The 20,708-nt window shown below is 42.1% G+C and overlaps 1 protein-coding gene across 1 annotated transcript in view; it reads right to left on the bottom strand.

Moving 5' to 3' along the window:
* LOC119905035 (nucleolar protein 4-like) overlaps positions 1–20,708 on the bottom strand; it is a 161,792-nt gene that overhangs the window by 8,933 nt on the left and 132,151 nt on the right. The window contains exons 6-10 of the mRNA XM_038721718.1: positions 12,038–12,519; positions 10,069–10,260; positions 8,607–8,795; positions 3,552–3,665; positions 2,211–2,442 (exon numbers count right to left, since the gene is read on the bottom strand). Of these exons, the coding sequence (XP_038577646.1) occupies positions 2,211–2,442; positions 3,552–3,665; positions 8,607–8,795; positions 10,069–10,260; positions 12,038–12,519 (1,209 nt within the window). The remainder of the gene's footprint in view (positions 1–2,210; positions 2,443–3,551; positions 3,666–8,606; positions 8,796–10,068; positions 10,261–12,037; positions 12,520–20,708) is intronic.

The raw sequence follows: 20,708 nt of genomic DNA, 5'->3' as shown, positions 1-20,708 counted from the left end.
AGGTGAATGAAGAGGAGAGGTGCAATAGGGAGAGGAGGGTGAGAGACAGAATGATCAGAGTGACAGAAGACTGCCAGAAAATCATGAAATTTCTTCTAACGTACACTTTGACTTTGCATTTGTTTAACATTTTATCACCTGTAGCAACCTCTAATCCATGTCCAGTTCCCAGGTAACAAGAGCAATGCACTTTGTAGGCTTCATCAACAGCAAGCTAAAACACTTTAAAACACTTTTACAGTTGTGTGTTAATGGGATAATGGCATCACGTCGGATCCTGTGCATGTAGCCGCTGCAGCTGACGTGCACCTCCCCAGAAATACAACTACTACTACTACAACTACTATGTTGCGGGTGACAGAGACTTCACATGGAGACCACAAGAACTGTGATTCGGTCAACTTGTGTTTTCTCCGACAACTTTCTGACGCGGACGCTTCGAGCTACGCAAGATCAATTTCTTGCATTGTCACATTCTGGAGTGTGTCACCTGAGCTGCAGTCTGAGTGTTGCAGCTAGGAGCGCTGTTACAGATAAAACAACAGGAGAAAACGGTTCCCTTCTGTTTGAGTTGAATTTATATTTTCATTATTGTGCAAATAAAACTAAACTAAACTGAGTTCACTTCGGCTCAAAACAACTATGAATGACGAGTTGAACGAAGATCTAGCTAAACATGTTTGTATACCAAAAGTATGTGGACACACCTTTCCACATACTTTTGGTTGGGCCTGTTTTTTCTTGGTGTTGTCTTTGTTAAAGGAAATCTTTTTGCTACAAAATACATTTTCAGACAATTCAAACATTTTGTGTTTGACCTTCTCCTGTTTTAATATGACAATGCCCACGTGCACTAAGCCAGCAAAGCCAGGAAGAACTTGCCCTGACCTCAACCCTACTGAAACTAGAAATGGACATTGCAAGCCAGGCCCTCTCATCCAACATCAGTGTCTGACCTCACAAATGCTCTCTCTCTGGAATCTCTGGATGAACGGTCAAAAATTCCCCCAGACAAACTCCAACATTTTGTAAAAAGCCTTCCCGGAAGAGTGGAAGCTGTTATAGCTGAAAAGGGGGATCCAACTCCATATTAATGGCTATGAATTTATACTTAGATCTCATAAAAATAATATGTAGATGCACAAAGGGGAATACATTTAATGCACAATCCTGCCTGATCACGTACGGTACATCTGTGTGGTTGTGCTATCAACGGTTCTGACCTTTACTCCTTTACTGTAAGTATTTACTTGGACATTGAAGTTCATCTTTAGCATCAAGTATAAATCCAGGACACTATCTACCGACCTGCAGGATTCTACTCTCTGTTGCTTCATAACCTTCACCTTGAAGTTGTAATCGTTTTTTAACGAGTAATTTAACATCTCCTGGAAATCTTGTTTTTGCTGACCTCCAGTGATTTAACCTTTCACCCTGCTGCAGTAAAGTACAGGTGTTCTCCAGGAGCCATTAATATCACTGTTGGTTGTAATTACAGGTGCAACAAAGCAAATTTCTTACCACACCCATCAGTGAAACTGGGTGTGATCAGAAGTGAAACAGACTTCCAACTTTCAACCAGAGAGGACATGGAAACATTGCTTTGCAGCCTCGTGTAACTCTTTAATTGAGAATTTATTGCAACAAGATCTTAAAACTGATCAATGAAACGTCAATCAAACGTTTTACCCTGAGAATACATGTAAGTTATCTATGACAAATAATCAACATTATTTAGACCTTGTTTTGTACAAGGTAAGTTTGAGGAGTATGGACGCTGTTCTGCGCGATCGCCCTGCTCCAAACTCACACCACCATCTTGCTATCAAAACTATGATTTTGTATTGAAACAGTCACGGAAACTGATGGACACAGAGTCATTGAAGAGACAAGTGAACATCTGTAAAAGTTATCAGAGTTTGAACAGCCTGTAATAATCGCACGCTGTTTTTTTTTTTGCAACTTTAAATCTACAGCTCCACATTTAAGTGAGGCTCCCATCTGCTGCTCCTTCTCCATCTCCTCCTCATTCATCCCCAAATTACCCACTCATTCCGACCTATTCATCACTCGCTCTCTTGCCTCATTTCTCTCTCCATCCTGACTGCCCGCTTCCTCTCTTATTCGCTCATCTTTTTAACTACTTTGTCTTGTCCATCTCCCCTCTATCTCTATAAAAGGACCCCCTTCCTCTGCTCTCCCCTCCTCACCGTTGCTCTGAGCAGCAGCGCCGGTTGTCAGCGAAACAGGGTGTTGCATGGCAGCGCTCAGGCCCGGATATCCACGATAACCGTAGCTGAGGCCGGCTCCGTTGATGTAGAGCTGGGTGTCCTGCGAGGAGAAGGCTGATGCGGCCAGGGAGTAAGCGGAGTGAGCGAGGGACGCCGGCTCCCTCAGGCCCCCTCCACCGCCGGACGGCTTGTCCACAGAGATCTGCTCATCCTGGAGGAGGAAACAGGAAAAACAAACAGATTTTGTTTTTAAAATACTATACTGCAAAGCTGGGTGGACAAGAAAAGCAATTGGCACTAAGAACCTAGAGTTATGCCCACGAAGAAGAATATCATTGCTGATATACTTCAAAATTAGGACATTATTTACCAAAAAGAGCATCTCTGATTCCTCAGTCAGAAGTTTTCTGTTTCTCTGAAGAGGATTCTTTATTTTACACAGTAAAAATCTCAATGAGATTTATATTGTTGTTTTCAAAAGAGACCTTCTAAGAATATGTTTGCAGTTTTTCAAACTACTTTGAACAGCATCTATGTAATTTAGTACTGCCTGCTCTGGAAAAACAAACCCTTTTTCTGTTTTGTTGCATAAAGAAATACAGATGTGTCTCGAAAGCTCCGCAGGTGGCTGCCAAACTAGCTCAGTAGCTGGATAACATAGATACCTCAGTATGGCTGGATTGTGTTTACAGTTAGTAACATAGTACGTCCTCAAACAACCTACTGCAACCTACAACAACTTACTGATGGCAAAACCAATCTCAGTCCCGGCTGTTCTCGGCTGTAACACCACGATGGTGGAACAAGCTATCACATGCCATCAGAGCAGGGACGTCCCTCTCTAACTTCAAGAAGCTCTTGAAAACTAACCCTAACCTCTAACAAGCACATCCTGTGCTCTTCCTCTTCTATCCCCTTGCAATTCTCTTGTATTGATTGAACTAGTTTGTTAACTCTTACTTCTTTCCCTAGTTGTTTGTTGTTCCTCAAATGTAAGTCGTTTGGATAAAAGCATCTGCCAAATGAGAAAATGTAAATATAAATGTAAATGATGGTTAACTCAGTCAACCCAGGTCTGCAGGCAGGTAACAAGACAGATCTTCCTTTCTGTATTTCAGTGATTCAAAATCCACAGCTCTGTACTGAATAGGCCAGAAACCATTTGACACAAGGCAGCCTGCTCAGTGTTCATGTACATTAATTAGTCAAACACAAAATATCATATATATATATATATATATATATATATATATATATATATATATATATGTTCTAGATTCACATATAAATGAGGCTAAGCACACACAAACATAGTCTTACGTGATAGGTTTCAAGGCGCATCCTCTTAGCGGCGTTGCGTGATTCGCTCTCGCAGGCGGCCGCCAGGATGTTCTCAGCCATAGCTGAGGTGAGGTGAGGTGGAGTAGGACGGGTCTGCAGACAACAGAAGCATTTTATGGAATTAAATGATTTAATTTAGGGCTGACCCCGAATAGTCGAAGATTTGATGGATGAGTGGAGCCTGATTCTACAGTCAATCTCACAGTCGAAGCAGCGATACAAGGATCATGCCATTTTTGGCGATATGCGGGTGCTCAATAATAATACATTTTATTTGTAATGCACTTTATATTTAAGCAAGTGCTACATGTTAAAACAGGTAAGTGCTAAAAATAAAAATACATAGAGAGTATGACAAATAAAAACAGAAACAATACGGCAGAGGAAAATGGCAAGAGTTCAATCAAAAGCTCTCCTAAAAAGGTGGGTTTTCAGGCCACATTTAAAAGCATCCACACTCTCTGGTGTCCTCAGGTAGTCGGAGAGCTTTCCACATACTGGGAGCAGCTGAGCAGAAAGGCCGATCTCCCATTGTACAGAGTTTGGTTCTGGGAGGTTTCAGGAGATACGCTGAGGCAGATCGGAGGGCACGTGTGGAGGTCTGTGGGGTGAGGAGTTCCTTGAGGTAGGAGGGGGCTTCACCATAGGTGCACTGGTGGGTAAAGAGAGAGACCTTGTACTCAATCCTGAGTGAGACAGGAAGCCAGTGGAGTGATCTGAGGATGGGGGAGATGTGGTCGTGTTTGCGCACCTTTAGCAGGATCCTAGCAGCGCTGTTCTGGATGTACTACAGCTTCTGAAGGCTTTTCTCAGGCATCCCGGTGAGGAGCACATTGGAGTAGTCCAGCCTGGAGGAGACAAAAGCGTGGACAAGCTTTTCCGCATCTGCAGGAGTGAGTGTGGGACAGAGTTTGCCGATGTTCCTGAGGTGGAAGAAGGAGGTCGAGATGTTTGATGTGAGCCTCAAAGGTAAGCTGAGAGTCCATTTATGTTAAAAGTGGAATTTCGGCCAGAGAAGGTGATGCTGGTAATGTCAGATGACCGAACCTGGTGTGGAGCGCCAACTAAGATGGCTTCAGTCTTGGAGCTGTTTAGCTGCAGAAAGTTTTGCTTCATCCACGACCTTTATCTCCTCCACGCAGGTGGTCAGAGTGGATGATGGCAGGACAGCAGAGGGGGTTGGGTTTGTCCTGAGGTAGAGTTGAGTGTCATCAGCATAGCAGTGAAATGAAATTCCATGCCGGCTGATGACATGGCCAAGGGGGAGCATGTTGAGGATAAGCAGGGTGGGGCCGAGTACTGAGCCTTGAGGGACATCACAGGTGACGACGTGTGTCAGGGATTTAGCCTCTCTCAAGGCGACATGCTCAGTTCTCCCGGTGAGGTAGAATGAGAACCACTCATAGACAGAGTCAGAAAGACCGATAGTGGAATGTAGATGATGAAGGAGGATGTTGTGGTCCACAGTGTCGAATGCTGCTGTCAAGTCCAGGAGGATGAGAAGAGATGGGGAGCCAGAGTCTGCAGTCATCAATCAGCAGGTCATTTGTGACCCTGACCAGGGCTGTTTCTGCGCTGCGGCCAGGGCGCAGGACCATTTGTTTTAGATGGTCCTGAAGCTGTGCGGCAACTACTTTTTCCAGCACCTTGGAAAGTAATGGAAGGTTGGAGATGGGCCTGTAGTTGGCAAAGACTGCTGGGTCTAGGGTGGGTTTTTTGAGAAGTGGCCTGATGACAGCAGTTTTCAGTGTTGATGGAACATGGCCAGCCTGGAGGGAGTGGTTTATGACCTTCATGATGAGTTTTCTCCCAATATGTTAATATTTGCAATATACATTTCAAGGTTTAATGCTGTAAATAAACAAGTGCGTAAATAAATCCAAAATTGTAACCCTAACCCTGGGTCGTCAGTGCGCATGTGTAGGTGTAGCTTGAGTATGTGGTGGCAGAAGAGGAACACTTGCTGAAGAGACAGAGCCACAGCTTCACTGGTGTTGCGCCGAGCTGTCCGCACCTCACGAGGCTTTCAGATAATTTATCACCACTGATGAACCACACAAAGCTTATTATATCCTTTTCAAACAGCCGGCTACTTGAAATAAGACCCGCGAGGAACCGTGACGTGCATGCAGTTGTCGGCAGCGATAAACTCTGCACAAGACCAGTGAATGGCAGGCGAGAGAGAGAGAGAGAGAGAAAAGGGTCAGCAATAAGTGTCAGTCTAGCTGGAAATTTACAGTGCAAGTTGAATGAATAGAGACTGCAGCTCTGCAGCTTCTCAAGATTAAAGTAGAGCCACCGTGTGTTACACCCCCTCCTTCGCAATCGCGGTGCACAAAAACACACATGATTCGACTATCAGTCAACTATAGGCAGGACTTCTGATTTGACTATGTAAATCCTTAGTCGGGGACGGCCCTAATTATACTAGACCTGAACAAGTTATGAGACCCTCACCTGTTAACTTGATTTTACTACACACATTTCCACAATTTTTTTATGTATGCGAAGAAAATTACAAGAAGAAAAGAACTGAAGAAACATCTGTCTTCATTTGTTTTAATTATTAACAGTAAAAAAGGTTTACTTTCAGTCCTCTGTCATCTGAAATGATAATCCCTTTAAGCTTCACTGATACTTTGCAAATTCTGTAGATAATCAGAGAGCTAGATTTCTTCTATTTTTAACTCTTACGTGTTTATGCTTTAGTATTCTATAATATCCCAGAGGCCATCCTTTACAATGATAGTGTAACATCATGCTTCACCACTGGAGGGCAGCAGAGACATTTCAATGATGGGCTCATCTTTACCTTCAGTGTGAAGCAGCCTGTTGCCTGTCCACAGAATATCTCTGTGTTAAGTCCCAGCAGAAGTCACTCGTTCCCACCTTACATCCTGCATTAGTCCATTAACATCCACCCACCCTGCCTCTGCTCTGTGTTACTGCTATAGCTGAATCCAAAGTTATATGGTATTTAGGGTATAAAGGGGTAGGAGTACATACGTTTTACTTCTTCCTACTCCTTTTTGCACATGTAAATAGCAGTGCTTAAGTAATGGAAGTTATGGAGTTTTGTTTTGTTGTTCATCTGTTTTACTACTATCATGTTCACACTCAACTAATGCAATTGATTTATTAAAATGTTTGGTAAGACTTGCGTCTTGACTTTGGTCACTGGTACAGAATATACTAGCTTATACAGCATGTCTCTTTGGAAGTTTCTCAGTGAGGAACAGTCAAAGCAATTCTGACCGTGCTGACAGCATGAGGGTCTTTGTTAAAGCCTTTCATTATTTTTTAATTACAAGTAAAGATTGCAGTGTATTAATTATCTGTGTCACTGCACACACCCTGCTGGTTCGTGCTGATATCGTATTATCAGATGCACATGAAGAAATGTTGCATTAGTTCTTATATTAAGATATAAGATATGTATATTACATAATGATATGTATAAATATGACACTATTGTGAATTTTAGATGTTGAAAACAACAATTAGAGAGCATGCACAAGACTAAACATGTTATTTTACCTTTTATTCTGCATCTCAATAAAATGCAGATAGACAGTCATGATGATTATTGGAAAATATCTAAATCTAAGAACATTTGAACTTTGTAAGGACACATTGTAAAACTGAGTCAAATTTTATAAAATACACAGCATTGTTGTTTTGTTTTTTATACAATGGTGCATGCTGGCCTTAACCATACCGTCCATATTCCCAAACAATCCAGAGATAGTGTGTTAGTGTTTTGACCTGGCTTTATCAGTCATTGTCAGTCTTTTAAAAATCCTCCAAATTCCTGTAATCTCTTTATTCCCTCCGATTCTTTGTTTAGTGTTCTCCTTCCTTTCTATTTTAAAGTGAGGCAGTTAAGCAAGTATAAACAGTACAGAACATTTTACTGACTAGAGCACATGTACTAACTGAAAGGCTGTGTTCACATGTGTACGTACAAAGACACTGTACACACTGCAAGAATAAAAACAATCAGGTAACAAGAAAGGATGTCTTTGTAGCTCTCCAGTTCCCAGAGAAGTTGACTGAATGACAAAAGAAGCAAGGCCAGCAGTGCATTGTGAGAATTATTGGCTTTGAACATGCGGCTGATCGACCTGGGTCAAACAACCCATAGTATATAGAGTGTCTAATAGAACAGAGCACAGAAGGATTGTTGGCTGAACCAAAGACTCGCACTGCCTCACCAAGCGGTGGTCACATCATTTGTTCCAGTAACACAACACAAACAAAATCAAGATTAAAATTGGCTCCCATGTGAAAAAAGCTGGTGTGGGATTTAGATTTTACTTCGATTTAGTAACATCACTTTAAGAACATTTTCTGTATGTGTAGTATCTCCTTCAGATAGAGAGACTGCCACTGCTAAAACATCTACAGAGTGAAAGGGGAATTATACGGCTGTCAGCCTAAAAGCCTTCTGAGAGCATGTATCAGGTCTGTGCAGCTCAGAGTGAAACTATTTAATTTTTTAAAACTGTCTGAGGCTGCATGAAAGTCATATTAAAAAAAACACACAAAAAAACAGACCCCTAGTTACTGCTTAGAAATGTTGTCGTTTAAATAACTACAGCCTACTGTAACAAATAATGATACTATTACTGATATTATTACTAATATTTACATTATTACTATTTAAAAAAATAAAAACTACAACACAGTCAGATCTCCGCTAAGGATGCACATGTCTTTCAAATGTGTTGCTTTAATATTGAGCTAAAATGATTAGTCGATTGACAAAAAAATGAATGGTAAATATTTTGATGATTGGTTAATTCATCCATTCTCTGGTTCCAGCTTCTCCAGTGTGAGGATGTGTTAATTTCTGGGATATTATAATGGGGGTTTTCTGCTATAATTTCACATTTCATGGAAAAAAGTATTAATGGAGAAAATAATGGCCAATTGATAATGAAAATAATCGTTAGTTGCAGACATTTGTTAATAACAGAAAATTGGTTAAAACACCCGGCTACCAGACAAACAAACAGCAAAACGTCTTTGTACCTCCATGCCGTTCTTCTTCATGCGTCGGCAGGATTTGAGGTAGGTGCGGATGCGCTTGCGGGCGCGTTCCTGGAATTCTGGGAACTGTCTGCTGCAGGACTCGATGATCGCCTGGATCTTCTCCTTGGGCTGTTTGGAGATAGGCACCATCCGATCCAAGTTCTCGTCCACAAACAGACGCACAAACATCTGCAGGAAAACAACACAGCTGTTTTGATGGGTAAATCAAAGGTTTTTATGGTCTTGTGTGTGTAGCATTATATACCTTGCTTCTCTTCTGAAGTGTGTGTATGTGTGTGTTAAAGCTGGATTAATTGTTTTTGAACCCCTGACAGTTGTTAAGCTGGACGTGTTAGCCAACAGCTGCTTATTTACACATCCGCAGAAACACCAGCATTTATTTGGAGCTGTGTTTCTGTCCTCCTGATGAATGTTAAGTGCAGTATAAACTCCCTATTTAGCTCTGGTTTGGCCTCTTGAGAAAAATATCTGACTTTGTAGCTGCTAGATGTTCCACTTTCCGAACCAGCTTGTTAGTAAATTTGTCAGTCTGCCATTATCAGAGCTTGTTAGCTGTTTGCTGCTGCTGGACTGGACTCCATTGAGAAAAACAGTAATTTTACCACGCCGATTCAGCTGGTAGCCGCTAAATGGGCTGCAACGTAATCCTTCGGGACACATGCGGCTGTCATAGTAGCATACGTCTACTAAAAGGGCAACCTGACAACATTATGGGAAGGATCACTATAGTGATAGACCTTTATGTTTAAACAGAAACAGCCGTTATATCGCTCTTTCTCGCCACCAGACAATAATCTTACCTCTCCAATCAAAATTCAACACATTGGACAGAAACTAAATAAAACTCATTAAAATTGTCCTTGCTAGTTATTCCACTGTTTCAACAATCACCAGCTCTGGTTTGGTTGAAATAAACCCCTATTTCGCAGCATAAGATGAGAAAAGAAACAGCTGTTAAATCGCTATCCTCAAAGCCAACAGTTGCACAGTATGGACTCGCATGAAACAGTTACCAGAACAGAGAAGCTCGGATGACAACACATACAGAGTATCTTGAGCTGGTGGCTTCAGAAGTTCGGCAAACACAATGTCTGAAAAACAACGAGCAGCAATGAAACAACCACCCATCCCTCCTTGCCATGGTGCTCGTATCGACGGGTGGCAAACAGTGGAGAATCATTTCTGAGGGGGGACAGTGCTGTACTACCTGCCTCAACTGCTGTAATAAGAGGAGCTTTATTGTATGTCCCGTGTGTCTTTTTCCATGTGTGTTTTGAGGGTCTGTGCCATCAAGTATGTGTGTGATCAATGACACTGACAGGCTTTAAAGGAGGAACAGACAGTCAGCTCTTCAATATTTTTTCTTTATGAATATACCGAGACACCTTATTGATCCCCGTGGGGACATCGTGTGAGACACAGTTGAAGGTCTCTGACTTACATTGAAGGCCTTTAGTCTCTCGGGATCGACTCCCTCCGTGTCGTTGATCTTGTCGTTGTCGTCGTGGTCGTCATGGTCATCATCGTCATCGTCTGGCGCGACCTGGCTGCCATGACGCCCCATGGTCAGGTCCTCTGCACTCAAGTCCATCTTCACACTGTCATAGCTGCCACCCGAACTGTACTGAGGGGACTGAGCACACACATGCATTAGTGCTTCTGTATTTGTCTTGAGTCTCTCAATTAAGTCTATAAATCTATGCACTGTCGGTGTGTTTTTACCATTTATGGGCTTAAGTGGTTAATTGTTCCGGGGCCCTTAAAAAAAACACTAATTAGGAGTTTCATTAGGATCTGACAGCTTGCCAATAAGAAGGTCCTTAAATACAAAGATTTAGGTATTTGGTGGAGACACTCGCCAGACATCATGGAGGCAACTATCAGCCCACTCTAAAGAATAAATTATCATCTCAAAAACAGAATAATAAACATAAGTAAATAATTTTATACTTCTTCAAGCACTGTAGCTTTCACTACCAAAACATTTTCTAATCCAACAGTGCAAAGAGGATTTTGGGAAACGGGGGGGTTTGGGGCATCAGAACTTGGTAATAGGGTTTGCTGTCATGGTGCTCCATCTTCCTCTGCTTAAGACTTCCTCTTTCTTTATCTCCTGCAGCTGTATATAGGTTTCAGAGTAATTTGTGTTTACTAATTACCTCTTGTTGTTTCAGACTCTTTATCGCCTCTCCTGCTCACTTGTAGTCGCCCTCTTTGAGTTTCTTGATCATGTTTTAATTCACCTGCCTACTCATCTGCATCTCGCCTCACTTTTGCCTCCATCTTCTTATTTTCTAATCCCATTTGCCGACTCCTCTTTACAAATGACTGTGTACTCCTTTTCATGTTTCAACAAAGACAACCTAATTAGGATGAGGCAATTAGCTGAATCAAAAGGAGATTTTATGTTTACTCTGATAGATCATTTCAGTTTTCTCACAGTTCAGTCACTCTCAGCAGAGTGAGTGCAGTGAACAGCAGGAAGGACAGAAAGCAGAGGAGAAGCTTTGCTAATGCAAGTCACAATGATATCCAAAATAACTTGTTCCCTTTTGGTAGCTGTGTTTTTAAATAGGGTTTTTCGCTCTCTTGCTGAGAGTTAGAGAACATTGATACTACTGTAATGTTTGTATGGCAAAAATGAAGCTACAGCCAGGAGGTGATTAGCTTAGCTTAGCTTAGCGTAAAGACTGGAAACGGCTAGCCTGGCTCTGCCTACCAGCACCTCTAAAGTTCACAAATTAAAACACTATCTCATGTTTAATCTGTACATAAACTGGCTGAAAATGTGTTTAATTATTTCTTGCCCAGGACCAAGAAATAGTTCTACACATGACCTTCCATTAAACTTGTTTACACTTTTTTTTGTACGTATTAAACACACGAGATCTAACATGTCCATTTGTGAACTTTAGAGGTGCTGGTAGGCAGACTTTGTTACCTGTGGACAAAGACAGGCTAGCTGTTTCAACCTGTTTCCAGTCTTTACGCTAAGCTAAGCTAAGCTAAGCTACCTGGCTGCTGACGGCAGCCTCATACTTATAGAGGTAAAGACATGAGTGGTATCAGCCGGATGCTGATTTCTCAAGTCTGCGATTGTTTCCTCTCTGATAGTCTAAAGACATTTAGATTAGGTTAAATAGAAACTCAATTGTCTGTAGGAGTGAATTCTGTCTGTATATGAATGACTCCAGTCCCCGACCAGGATGAGCAGGTGTAGATGATTCATTAATTTACCAACCAGCCTGAATTAGGTGAAGCCTTGAGTGGAACCGGATCCGGTGATTTCAGATTAACTCCTTCCTTATAAAATCTCATTGTAAACAAACATGCATGTGTGAGAGTGTGTGTGTGTGTGTATGTCTGTGTGTGTGAGTGTGTGAGAGTGTGTGTCTGCCTTGCGGTCTCACCTTGCCCCCGTAGTCTCTGCCATCTCTGTCCAGTCTCAGCTCTGCGGTGTGTATGTGGGACTGGGAGTGTGTGTTGGGAGTGTGTGCATTATGTGCGTGAAGGGTGTGTGCGTGTGGCAGAGGCAGGGCTGGGTGCGGGGCCAGGGAAGGTTTGGCAGCCAGCGGGTACTTCCTGCGGAGCTCTTCGGGCGCGTTGGGATGCAGAGCGCCGAGCAGCGCAGCCGCCGCTGCCGACACAGTGACAGGCAGGTGTGAGGTGGACAGGGGCAGGCGCTGAGGAGGCGGGTCACTCAGGTTCATCGGCTGCTGGTCCTCGGACGATGAGGAGGAGGAAGTAGGCGTGCTGAAATCCAGTGGGGCGGGGCCACCGTTGCCATTGATGACATCGGTTTCCCTGACTATAGCGCCATCCGTTACAGCGGAGGAAGGAGGGGTCAAAGCAGGAAGGCCGTTTCCACTGCCACTCTCTGAGGATGAATCCTCTGAAAGGACAGACAGAGAGAGAGGTTACATTTCACGAATTTGTTTTAAATGTTTATTTCCTGATTCTAGCTGCAGGCGAACGCAGAGCTGAAGGGCATTTTCTCACATTAACAACTAATGAAGTTACAGACACACAGACGTGGTTGATGGTAAAAACAACAGCTCATATTTATGATGTGTGGACAAAGACATACAACAAACAGTCAGCCATGTATGGTATGCGCTACATATAAATCTACATTCAAATATAAATCTTTCAACAAGGACATTTAGGCCCTAAACCTCTACCTCTAGTGGTGTTTAGCCATGCAGATAGATTAGATTTTACTGTGCCCATGTTCTCACATATCCATCTTTAAGATTTCTGTCAACACACCAAATCGGTGGATTTGGCTGAACTTTGTTTGCGGTGCCCAAAGCAAGTAAACAGCAACATCAACATGTCTTTCCATAAACCATGTGTCTGTTTCTCTGGATAATCTACAAACCTCAGTGTGAGTCAGCTACTTTCTAACAATGCACATAAAACCAAAACTACCTGCATGATTTAATGCTACAAGAGACAAAATATGTTTTCTGTGATTTGAGTGATTTAGCGCTGTTGGAATATGTGAGCTGCACATATTCTTTTAAAACCCTTGTTTTTTTCTATAAATGTTTTATGATTTTACAGCTTTTACTTTATAGATTATATACTTATATACTACGTGTTTTTCTCTATTTCACTCTTTCATCTCTTACTTGTCTGTATGTTTTGCAAAGTGCTATATAAAGAACACTTTCGTCCTGATAAGCTGTAAAGAGGTATTCTGAGTCTTCCTTCTTCCTTAGCACCCAAGGAAGCTTGTGACTCTGTACTGCTTCAGGCCAAGTTAAGGCCATAATAACTGGATGACCTTAACATTAAGTGAACATAGTGCATCAGAAGAAGAATGCAGAAAAACAACTTAGTCAAAACACAATGCTCTAAATCAATTACGGAAAGGGCAATTCTAGAGCTGGCTTTGGCATTTAAAAACAGCCAATAAGCTACATACGTTATTGTACATCGTGTCACTAATCATCATTATCATTCCCAGGTGTGTATGCTGTTTCAGAAAGTACATGTGACACGTGGAACCTTATTGGTGTGACAACAACATAATACAGCAAAAAACTCCCAATTGAAATGGTCAGATGTCATATGACTGCTGTTAGAGACACTGTCCTGAATTGACATACACACATAAATACACTATTTACAATAGTTTAATGGCTATTTTTAATGCCCAGCAGATGGCAGGATGGAGAGTCTTACAAACTGTCTTTACTTTCTGCTTCTGATATTATTTCTCCATTCTTTACTCTCCTATAGTATCAGCTATAAAACTGTATTTGTTGCAGAACAGTTGCATTCCAAGTGTTCATTTTATTATTGTGTACACCCCTACAAACTAAGCCTCACAGCTGGAATGAAATTGGGTGACAGTTGCTGTCTTCCTGTAACCAGCAGGACGGTGACAACGATGACAATGACACAAGGAAATAATCTCCAAACTGTAGGAGGAACATATTGAGTTATCAAATGATGCTGTTCTCTAAAGCTACAAGCTGTGTACTGACTGCTAAGGCCTTCCTGAGTATCAGCAATTAAATTAGGTTGATTGAAATAACGGCAAAATATTTTTTTTCAGCTTGGGTAGTTTTTCCAACGTACCAGAGATGTGGTTTTGTGTTGTGAGTGAAATGCATCGTGAGTCCTCAGAGAGAGACTGCAGCTGCTGTGGAGGCTATTGTTACGGGTCGAGCGGACCGCGGCAAAGAGAGCAGTGTCTGTTTATATGATTAAACCCAACCAGTCTGCAGCCTGACCAGACAATAACACAGTCCTATAATATGACCCCTCCTTCGTCTCTCATCCCCCTTTTGTTAGTCAAGTTCCTTCCTCAACATCTAGACCAGTAGTTCCCTACATGTGGGTTAGCAGTGGTGGTAGAAGTATTCAGATCCTTTCCTTAAGTAAAACTACCAAAACAACAATATAAATACGCTGATACAAGTAAAAAAAATCAATGTCAGCAAAACGACTCGTTCTGGAGAAAACTGACCTTCACTGACATATTATTACATATCATGTTACATCATTGAGTAAGCAGCATTTTACTGTGGTGGAGCTTGTTTATCTACTTTAGATACTAGTTTAGTCTAGTGGTTCTGAATTTAGGAAACAAACATCTGCATCTTGACAAGGGGCCCAAAGCAGACGCAACTTTTTTTGTAAGAGGTCACAAGCCAAAAACATTGAAAATCACTTGTTTGATCTTGATCTGAAAAGTTAATTAGTAACAATAGAAAACAAATGAATGTAGTGAAGTAAAAACCAATATATAATTATTTACCCCACTTGAAGTTGGGACAAGAGGTTGCAAGATAAATCTAAAAAAGTCACAAGATGCCTAACATGCTACACAAAATTATACTTATTTCTTTAAATATTATGAACTTGTGAATTACTGAATAATTATACTTCTTCAGTCGTTTCAGAAATACTCAGATAAAACAGAAAAAACTCTTCCAACTTGTTCGGTCGGTTTACCTGGACATAAACCAAATACAAATGCAACCAATGATGATGGTTTGCAAGTAAGGGGACACCGGCTGAAAAGGCTGGACACCACTGATCTAACTGAGGCTGAGTTAACATCACCTGAAACCCTCCACACGCAGACAATTTGCTATTTCAAATCTGATCATGCTGACTGTTAAGTTTCACCGTTGTTGTGTTGTTGCTCTGCGACTGCTAGACTCAACTCACAGAGCCTCAGATACCAGCTGTTGAGAAATATCCATCTAATCAATCCATATTTTGTGGTTTTAAGTTGCCAATTTTAGGTTTAAATGGTCTCTAATCTCATGAAACGCTAAAGAAAAGGAAGTTTTTATTGGTGTTAAACGCTTCAGTATTTATTGCTGAATAAGGTTCAATATCTCTTTCTATCTCTGTCTGTATCTCTTTTCAGGGCAGACAGGCTACTAAATAAGTGATCATGGAATAAATGGTGTGTGCCAAGCGGGCTGGCAGGCAGGCAGGATGGATGCCTGTCCGCCTGACTGTTAAGTTTTATTGTTCTGAATAGACTACTGGTCCCACATGCACACAAACAATGAAGCTTTCCTCTTTGCACAAGACAAGAGAGAGGAAGGATGGACAAACCTGGAAAGACACTTTTCAAATTTCAAACATTAGCCTACATGCAACTTATAATTTCACCCCAATTTATCGTTTGTTTATTACGGTTTGCATTTAATATGCACCACAATTTTTCCAGCATCACAAAAGCACAAAAAGAAAAGCCATGAATAGGGAGATTTTGACTGATGAACATAGAGAGAAAATGAATGAGAGAGCAGAAAGATCGGATGAATGAGCTCAAATAGAAAGAGAAAGATGATTGGAGGGTAGAGAAACGGAGAGGGATAAGAGGAAGAGGAGGTCATTTGAATGAGTCAACAGTGCAAAAAAACAAATATAGTAGCTGGATTGTACAGAAAAGAAAGTGATGTATAGAAAGAGAAAGAGCGGGGGCTGAGGATGGTATCGACTGTGTCATTCGTTCGGTGGGGGAGGGAGGGGTGGAGCCAAAACTGCTGCATGGAGAGAGGGAGAAATGGGTGGAGGCACAGTGGTAAAGAGGGAGAGAGAGAAATGGTGATACACTATCCAGGGAGGTACAGCCAGGCAAAAGGAAAGAGGTCAGGAGGGGGGGGGGGGGGGGGGCATGGCTCGGGGGGGGGGGCAGCAGGAGGAGGCGAGGAGAGAAGGGAGAGAGGAGAGGATGAGGGAGGATTGAGATGGGAGGGGGAAGGGTGGAGAGATTGAGGCAAAGAGGGACAGGCATGTGGGAGAGATTTTTAGATCTCTTTTTCTTCTGTGCCTCTCACAGTCACCATTAAATAGTGACAGTATATTATGTTGTCTAGTACAGAGTATAGACATTAGTGCAGTTATGTATTCTGTATATAGTATTGTAATGTGTTTTCTAACATTATTTATTTCTACACTTACATCTTAAACATTGTAATCTTATTTGGCTTAATTGTAGTTAATTATGGCCGTGCGTAAACAGCATTAATTTGAATTTACGAGAGAGAGACAGAGAGAGAGGAGGGCATGATGAATAAAAAGTGAAACGAGAGGGAGTGAGCAAGAGGGAAGCCCTGGGACCTGGAGGTAGAAAAGCATGGCAGAGTGTGTTTATGAGTGTTCATGAGTAGAGGCGAAGGCCAACCTAATTCCTGTCGTCTTGACACAAATCCCCCCCTTCAGCAGCAAGACCTCCGTCACCGCCTCTGCATCCCTCCATCGCCGCCCGACTACACAGGGATCTCTTCTCTCCTCCTAGGCTTTCGTCACGTCTATTCTTCTCCTTTCTCTGTCCACTGGCCCTCTCTCTTTTGTCATATTCTCTCTTTCACACACACACACAAACAAGACGCAGCCTCCCTCATCCTCCACCTCTATTCCTACTCCCTGTCTGAATCAGGAAGAAACAGGAGGTACCATGTCCTGCCTCTCTTTCCTTTCTGCTGGGATCAGACAACATGGTATCAGCTAGACAACAGTCTGATTTGACAGAGGTGGGGTGGTGAGAACGAAAGGCATGACAAATTTGTTGTTTCCTTGTGGGGGACCGCTAAACCCCTAAAGACCCTGAAAGTACATTTTCTCCATCGGCTTCTTATTATGAGCAATGGAGTCCTACATGAACGCACAATTTTCTACAACTGTTTTGTTTTTGTTTTTGTGCCCTTCTCACAGAAAAAAAACAAATATTTCATGTCACAAGATAAATCCTTTTCAGGGGCTTTAATGCTACAGGATACATTTTAGACAATAGTGTGTTTGGGAAGTGCTCTTTAATAATAATAATAATAATAATAAGATGTTCAGCAATCACATGTGTAGGTGTCCACATACTTTTGGCCATACTGTGTAGTCTGACAATGTCTACAACATCATCTGCGGTGTTTCAGATGCCACGGTTATTTACAATCCTGATTCTGCAAGAATGCCTCTTCTAGATCACCACTCATGCACGTCACGCAATATGTGGGAAAAAGTGCAAACAATGCAAACAATGATTGGATTAAGATTCAACATGTCAGTAAGCTTCTGTTTGTACGTGACCTTTCTAAAGGCGGCAGACAATGACAGTAAACGCTAACATTTGCTTTCTGTAGAGTAACTCTGCTCGGTCAGGATTAACCACTTGAAAAGCCGGCTGTAAAACAGCACATGAAACATTATTGTTCACTTAAATCTGTTCCCTCCACATGAGTCATGACACCAAAGTTCAAGAGTTATGACGGAAATAAGACGAATCCATACAGCCTCACAGACGAGTGCTGTACAATGCACTCATTCATAACTTTGTACTGAGTTACACATTTCATGACGCTCAGATATACAGACTTAAATTAATGTGTTTACATGCACTCCAGGACTGTGAATGCTGGGATATATTTTAGCTTCAACGTTCACATGAGATGCGTTTCATAACACAGTTTACAATGGATCATTTAACAGCTTAACATTAAAAAATGTAGTGTTTTCAAGTACGCCCCCTTCATTTGTTATTTACGACCATCTACATCTTCTTCTGTGTTTTCTTGACAGTGTTCTGGTCTGGAAAATGTTTTTATGGATATTTTGAAACATTTAATGCTGTGACTACGGGGGCTTTCACACCTGTCTCAAAGCGTCGGTAATTGACGCACTGAGATGAGAAAGTATTGCGAGTTAAAGGTTAATGCCATAATAATATATAATAATAATAATAATAACAACAACAATATAGCAGAACAGTTCAACCAATCAATGTCAAGTTTGTGGAGACGCAGCCCACATAGATGATGACAACAGGATGTTCAGTCATGTAAAGTTCTTCAGTGCGCTTTCAGGTGTGAAAGCTCCCTAAGTCTCCATTACAACTGCTGTGAAACCAAACGGACTCCAGCTGCAAAGGAGCATGCTACAAACTTTTAATAATACAGAGGAGGCTTTTAGTGTGAGGCCGCCTCTACCTTGACTTGTTCATGACTCAGCACTTGATGGCATGATTCATTTCTCAAGGACACACTGAAGTGGGGCTAAAGTGTGATCTTTCACCTACATGATCACCTCTCCTTCTCCTTTCCTCCCCTTTCAACCCGTTTCTTCTCTCTCGCCTCTGTTCCCGTTTCCATCATGTTTATCTCTGGTCTTCTTCACCTTCTCGTCACACTCCTCCTTCACTCCCTCGCTCTTCTTCCACCACTCCCTCTTGTCCAGTCTCTGGGCAGTGGTGCAGTGACTGTGATGCATGGCAGTGTTTAGTTTTTCCCTGCAGCCTGAGGGGCACCATGGCACAGGAGGCACCCAGTGTGTTTAAGAGGGCAAATGTCTTCCTGCGTCAAGGACACACACACACACACCTAAAAGCCTGTGTGTCCCTAAAGACAAGCAGGACAGGTGGACTGACACTTTTACAGTCAATCATTGTTTAACCCACAATACACTGGGGGGGGGGGGAATTAGGGAAGATGCTGCATCAGCTGGCCTGGCAGCACACATCTCCATCAATGTGTGTGTATGAGTTGTTGAGTATGAATATGTGTGTGTCCAAGAACAGGTGTGTCTCTCCGTGTTCCTGCATGTTGTGCGTTTCTGTGTTTACGGTGTGCAAACGGTCGCATTAACTGTCAAGCTGTTACCTCGAAGCTGCGCAGTGGAGTGGGGGGGGGACAAATGCGTGGGGCCTTTCACACATCGTAAATCACACTCGTCTCCGTCTATTCAATTCACTCCGATATTGCTTTGTCACTCACATGAGGGGTGGAAAAAAAAAAAAACACACCAAGGTTGGAAGGTACAAAAAAAGATACTGTACGGTCTCAGGAAGCACTAAGTTACTCCAAAGCTCCCTCTTCTATTAAGGTGATCAGATGTTGAATTTTACCAGAATCAAATTTTTTCTGAAAACCTACAGTCCTACAGTTATAGTCTGTCCCACCACCTAGTCAAGATAGCAGCATGTGTGTCTTTAAAGACGATTTACGGTTTGTCTATCATAGTCCATCATCTGCATCCTACTTAAGAATCATTTCTCCAACACCTTGACTGACCAGGGAAACTGCATAATTTTCTGCTTTCTGAAGGGGGGGAAATGGATCAAAGGTGCTTGACTGGACTCGCACCAGGGACGTTGTAGTTTGTGGCCAGCGTCCCAACCTCTTAGCTGCAGCAATGTCACATAAAGCATCCTTTAAAGGAAGAAAATTTCTTCTTGAGATCACGTGGAGGCACTTTAAGCCCAGGTAGAGGGAAGAAGATCCAAATTCAAACGGAAAAAAGCTCAAACACTCCTGTTCTGTTCGGCTCTCTCAATTGTACCAATTGATGTTGTGAACACCAATAATAAAATTAAGTAACGTGGTGAATTATTCAAACCATGCTGCCATAGAGATCAATGAATACACTGCTTTAGCACAAATGGCAATTACAGTTAATATAATAGTATAGATCGTTTGAGAGAAATTGTTTCTGTTTATAAATCAAATCTGATTGTTGCTGAGAAGCTCAAAGTGTAGCAGGACACTGATACTGTCAGAGCTGGTGGTTCAACTCACACTGAAATTATCCAATATGCATGATGATACCGCGAGGCCCTTTGTAGCAAAGCTGCCACCAAATGGCACGTGCTGATTCAACTTGCAGTCATTTCCAATTAGAAGATATACGTCCACGTGAACTTGAGAGCAACGGTCCTTTAATTTAAAAAAATGAGACATATATCACCTGAGTGCAGCTCTGAACACAGGAGCGAAGGAGCACGTTTCAATCAATATGATTTAATAATCGTAGATTATTTTTTTTACATTTCAGCCGCACACAGGGGAGAACGCAACAAATCAATGTCTCTATTGTAGTGATGGGGGCACTTGTGCATTGATTTAAACAGGGCGCACAGATTAAAAACCCTGGCATTAATTAAGCAGATTGTTTCTTTAATGCGGTGGAGAAATAAAGGCAATGTAAACAGTAGCCCAGAGAGGTGGGGCGAACCCCCCCGCTTACACTGGCAAACACAATCCCTGCTGAGGTGGAAATAAACTCTGCCTCCCACTCATCCTCTCCATTTATTTCTCCTCTCCTGTGGCACAACTCTCC

The sequence above is a fragment of the Micropterus salmoides genome, unplaced genomic scaffold, assembly GCF_014851395.1.
Source record: "Micropterus salmoides isolate LMB-PRFRI ecotype aquatic unplaced genomic scaffold, ASM1485139v1 Ms_hic_scaffold_16, whole genome shotgun sequence".
NCBI lineage: Eukaryota > Metazoa > Chordata > Actinopteri > Centrarchiformes > Centrarchidae > Micropterus > Micropterus salmoides.
Note: the sequence above shows the minus strand (reverse complement) of the source record. Positions and strands in the feature narration are given on the sequence as shown.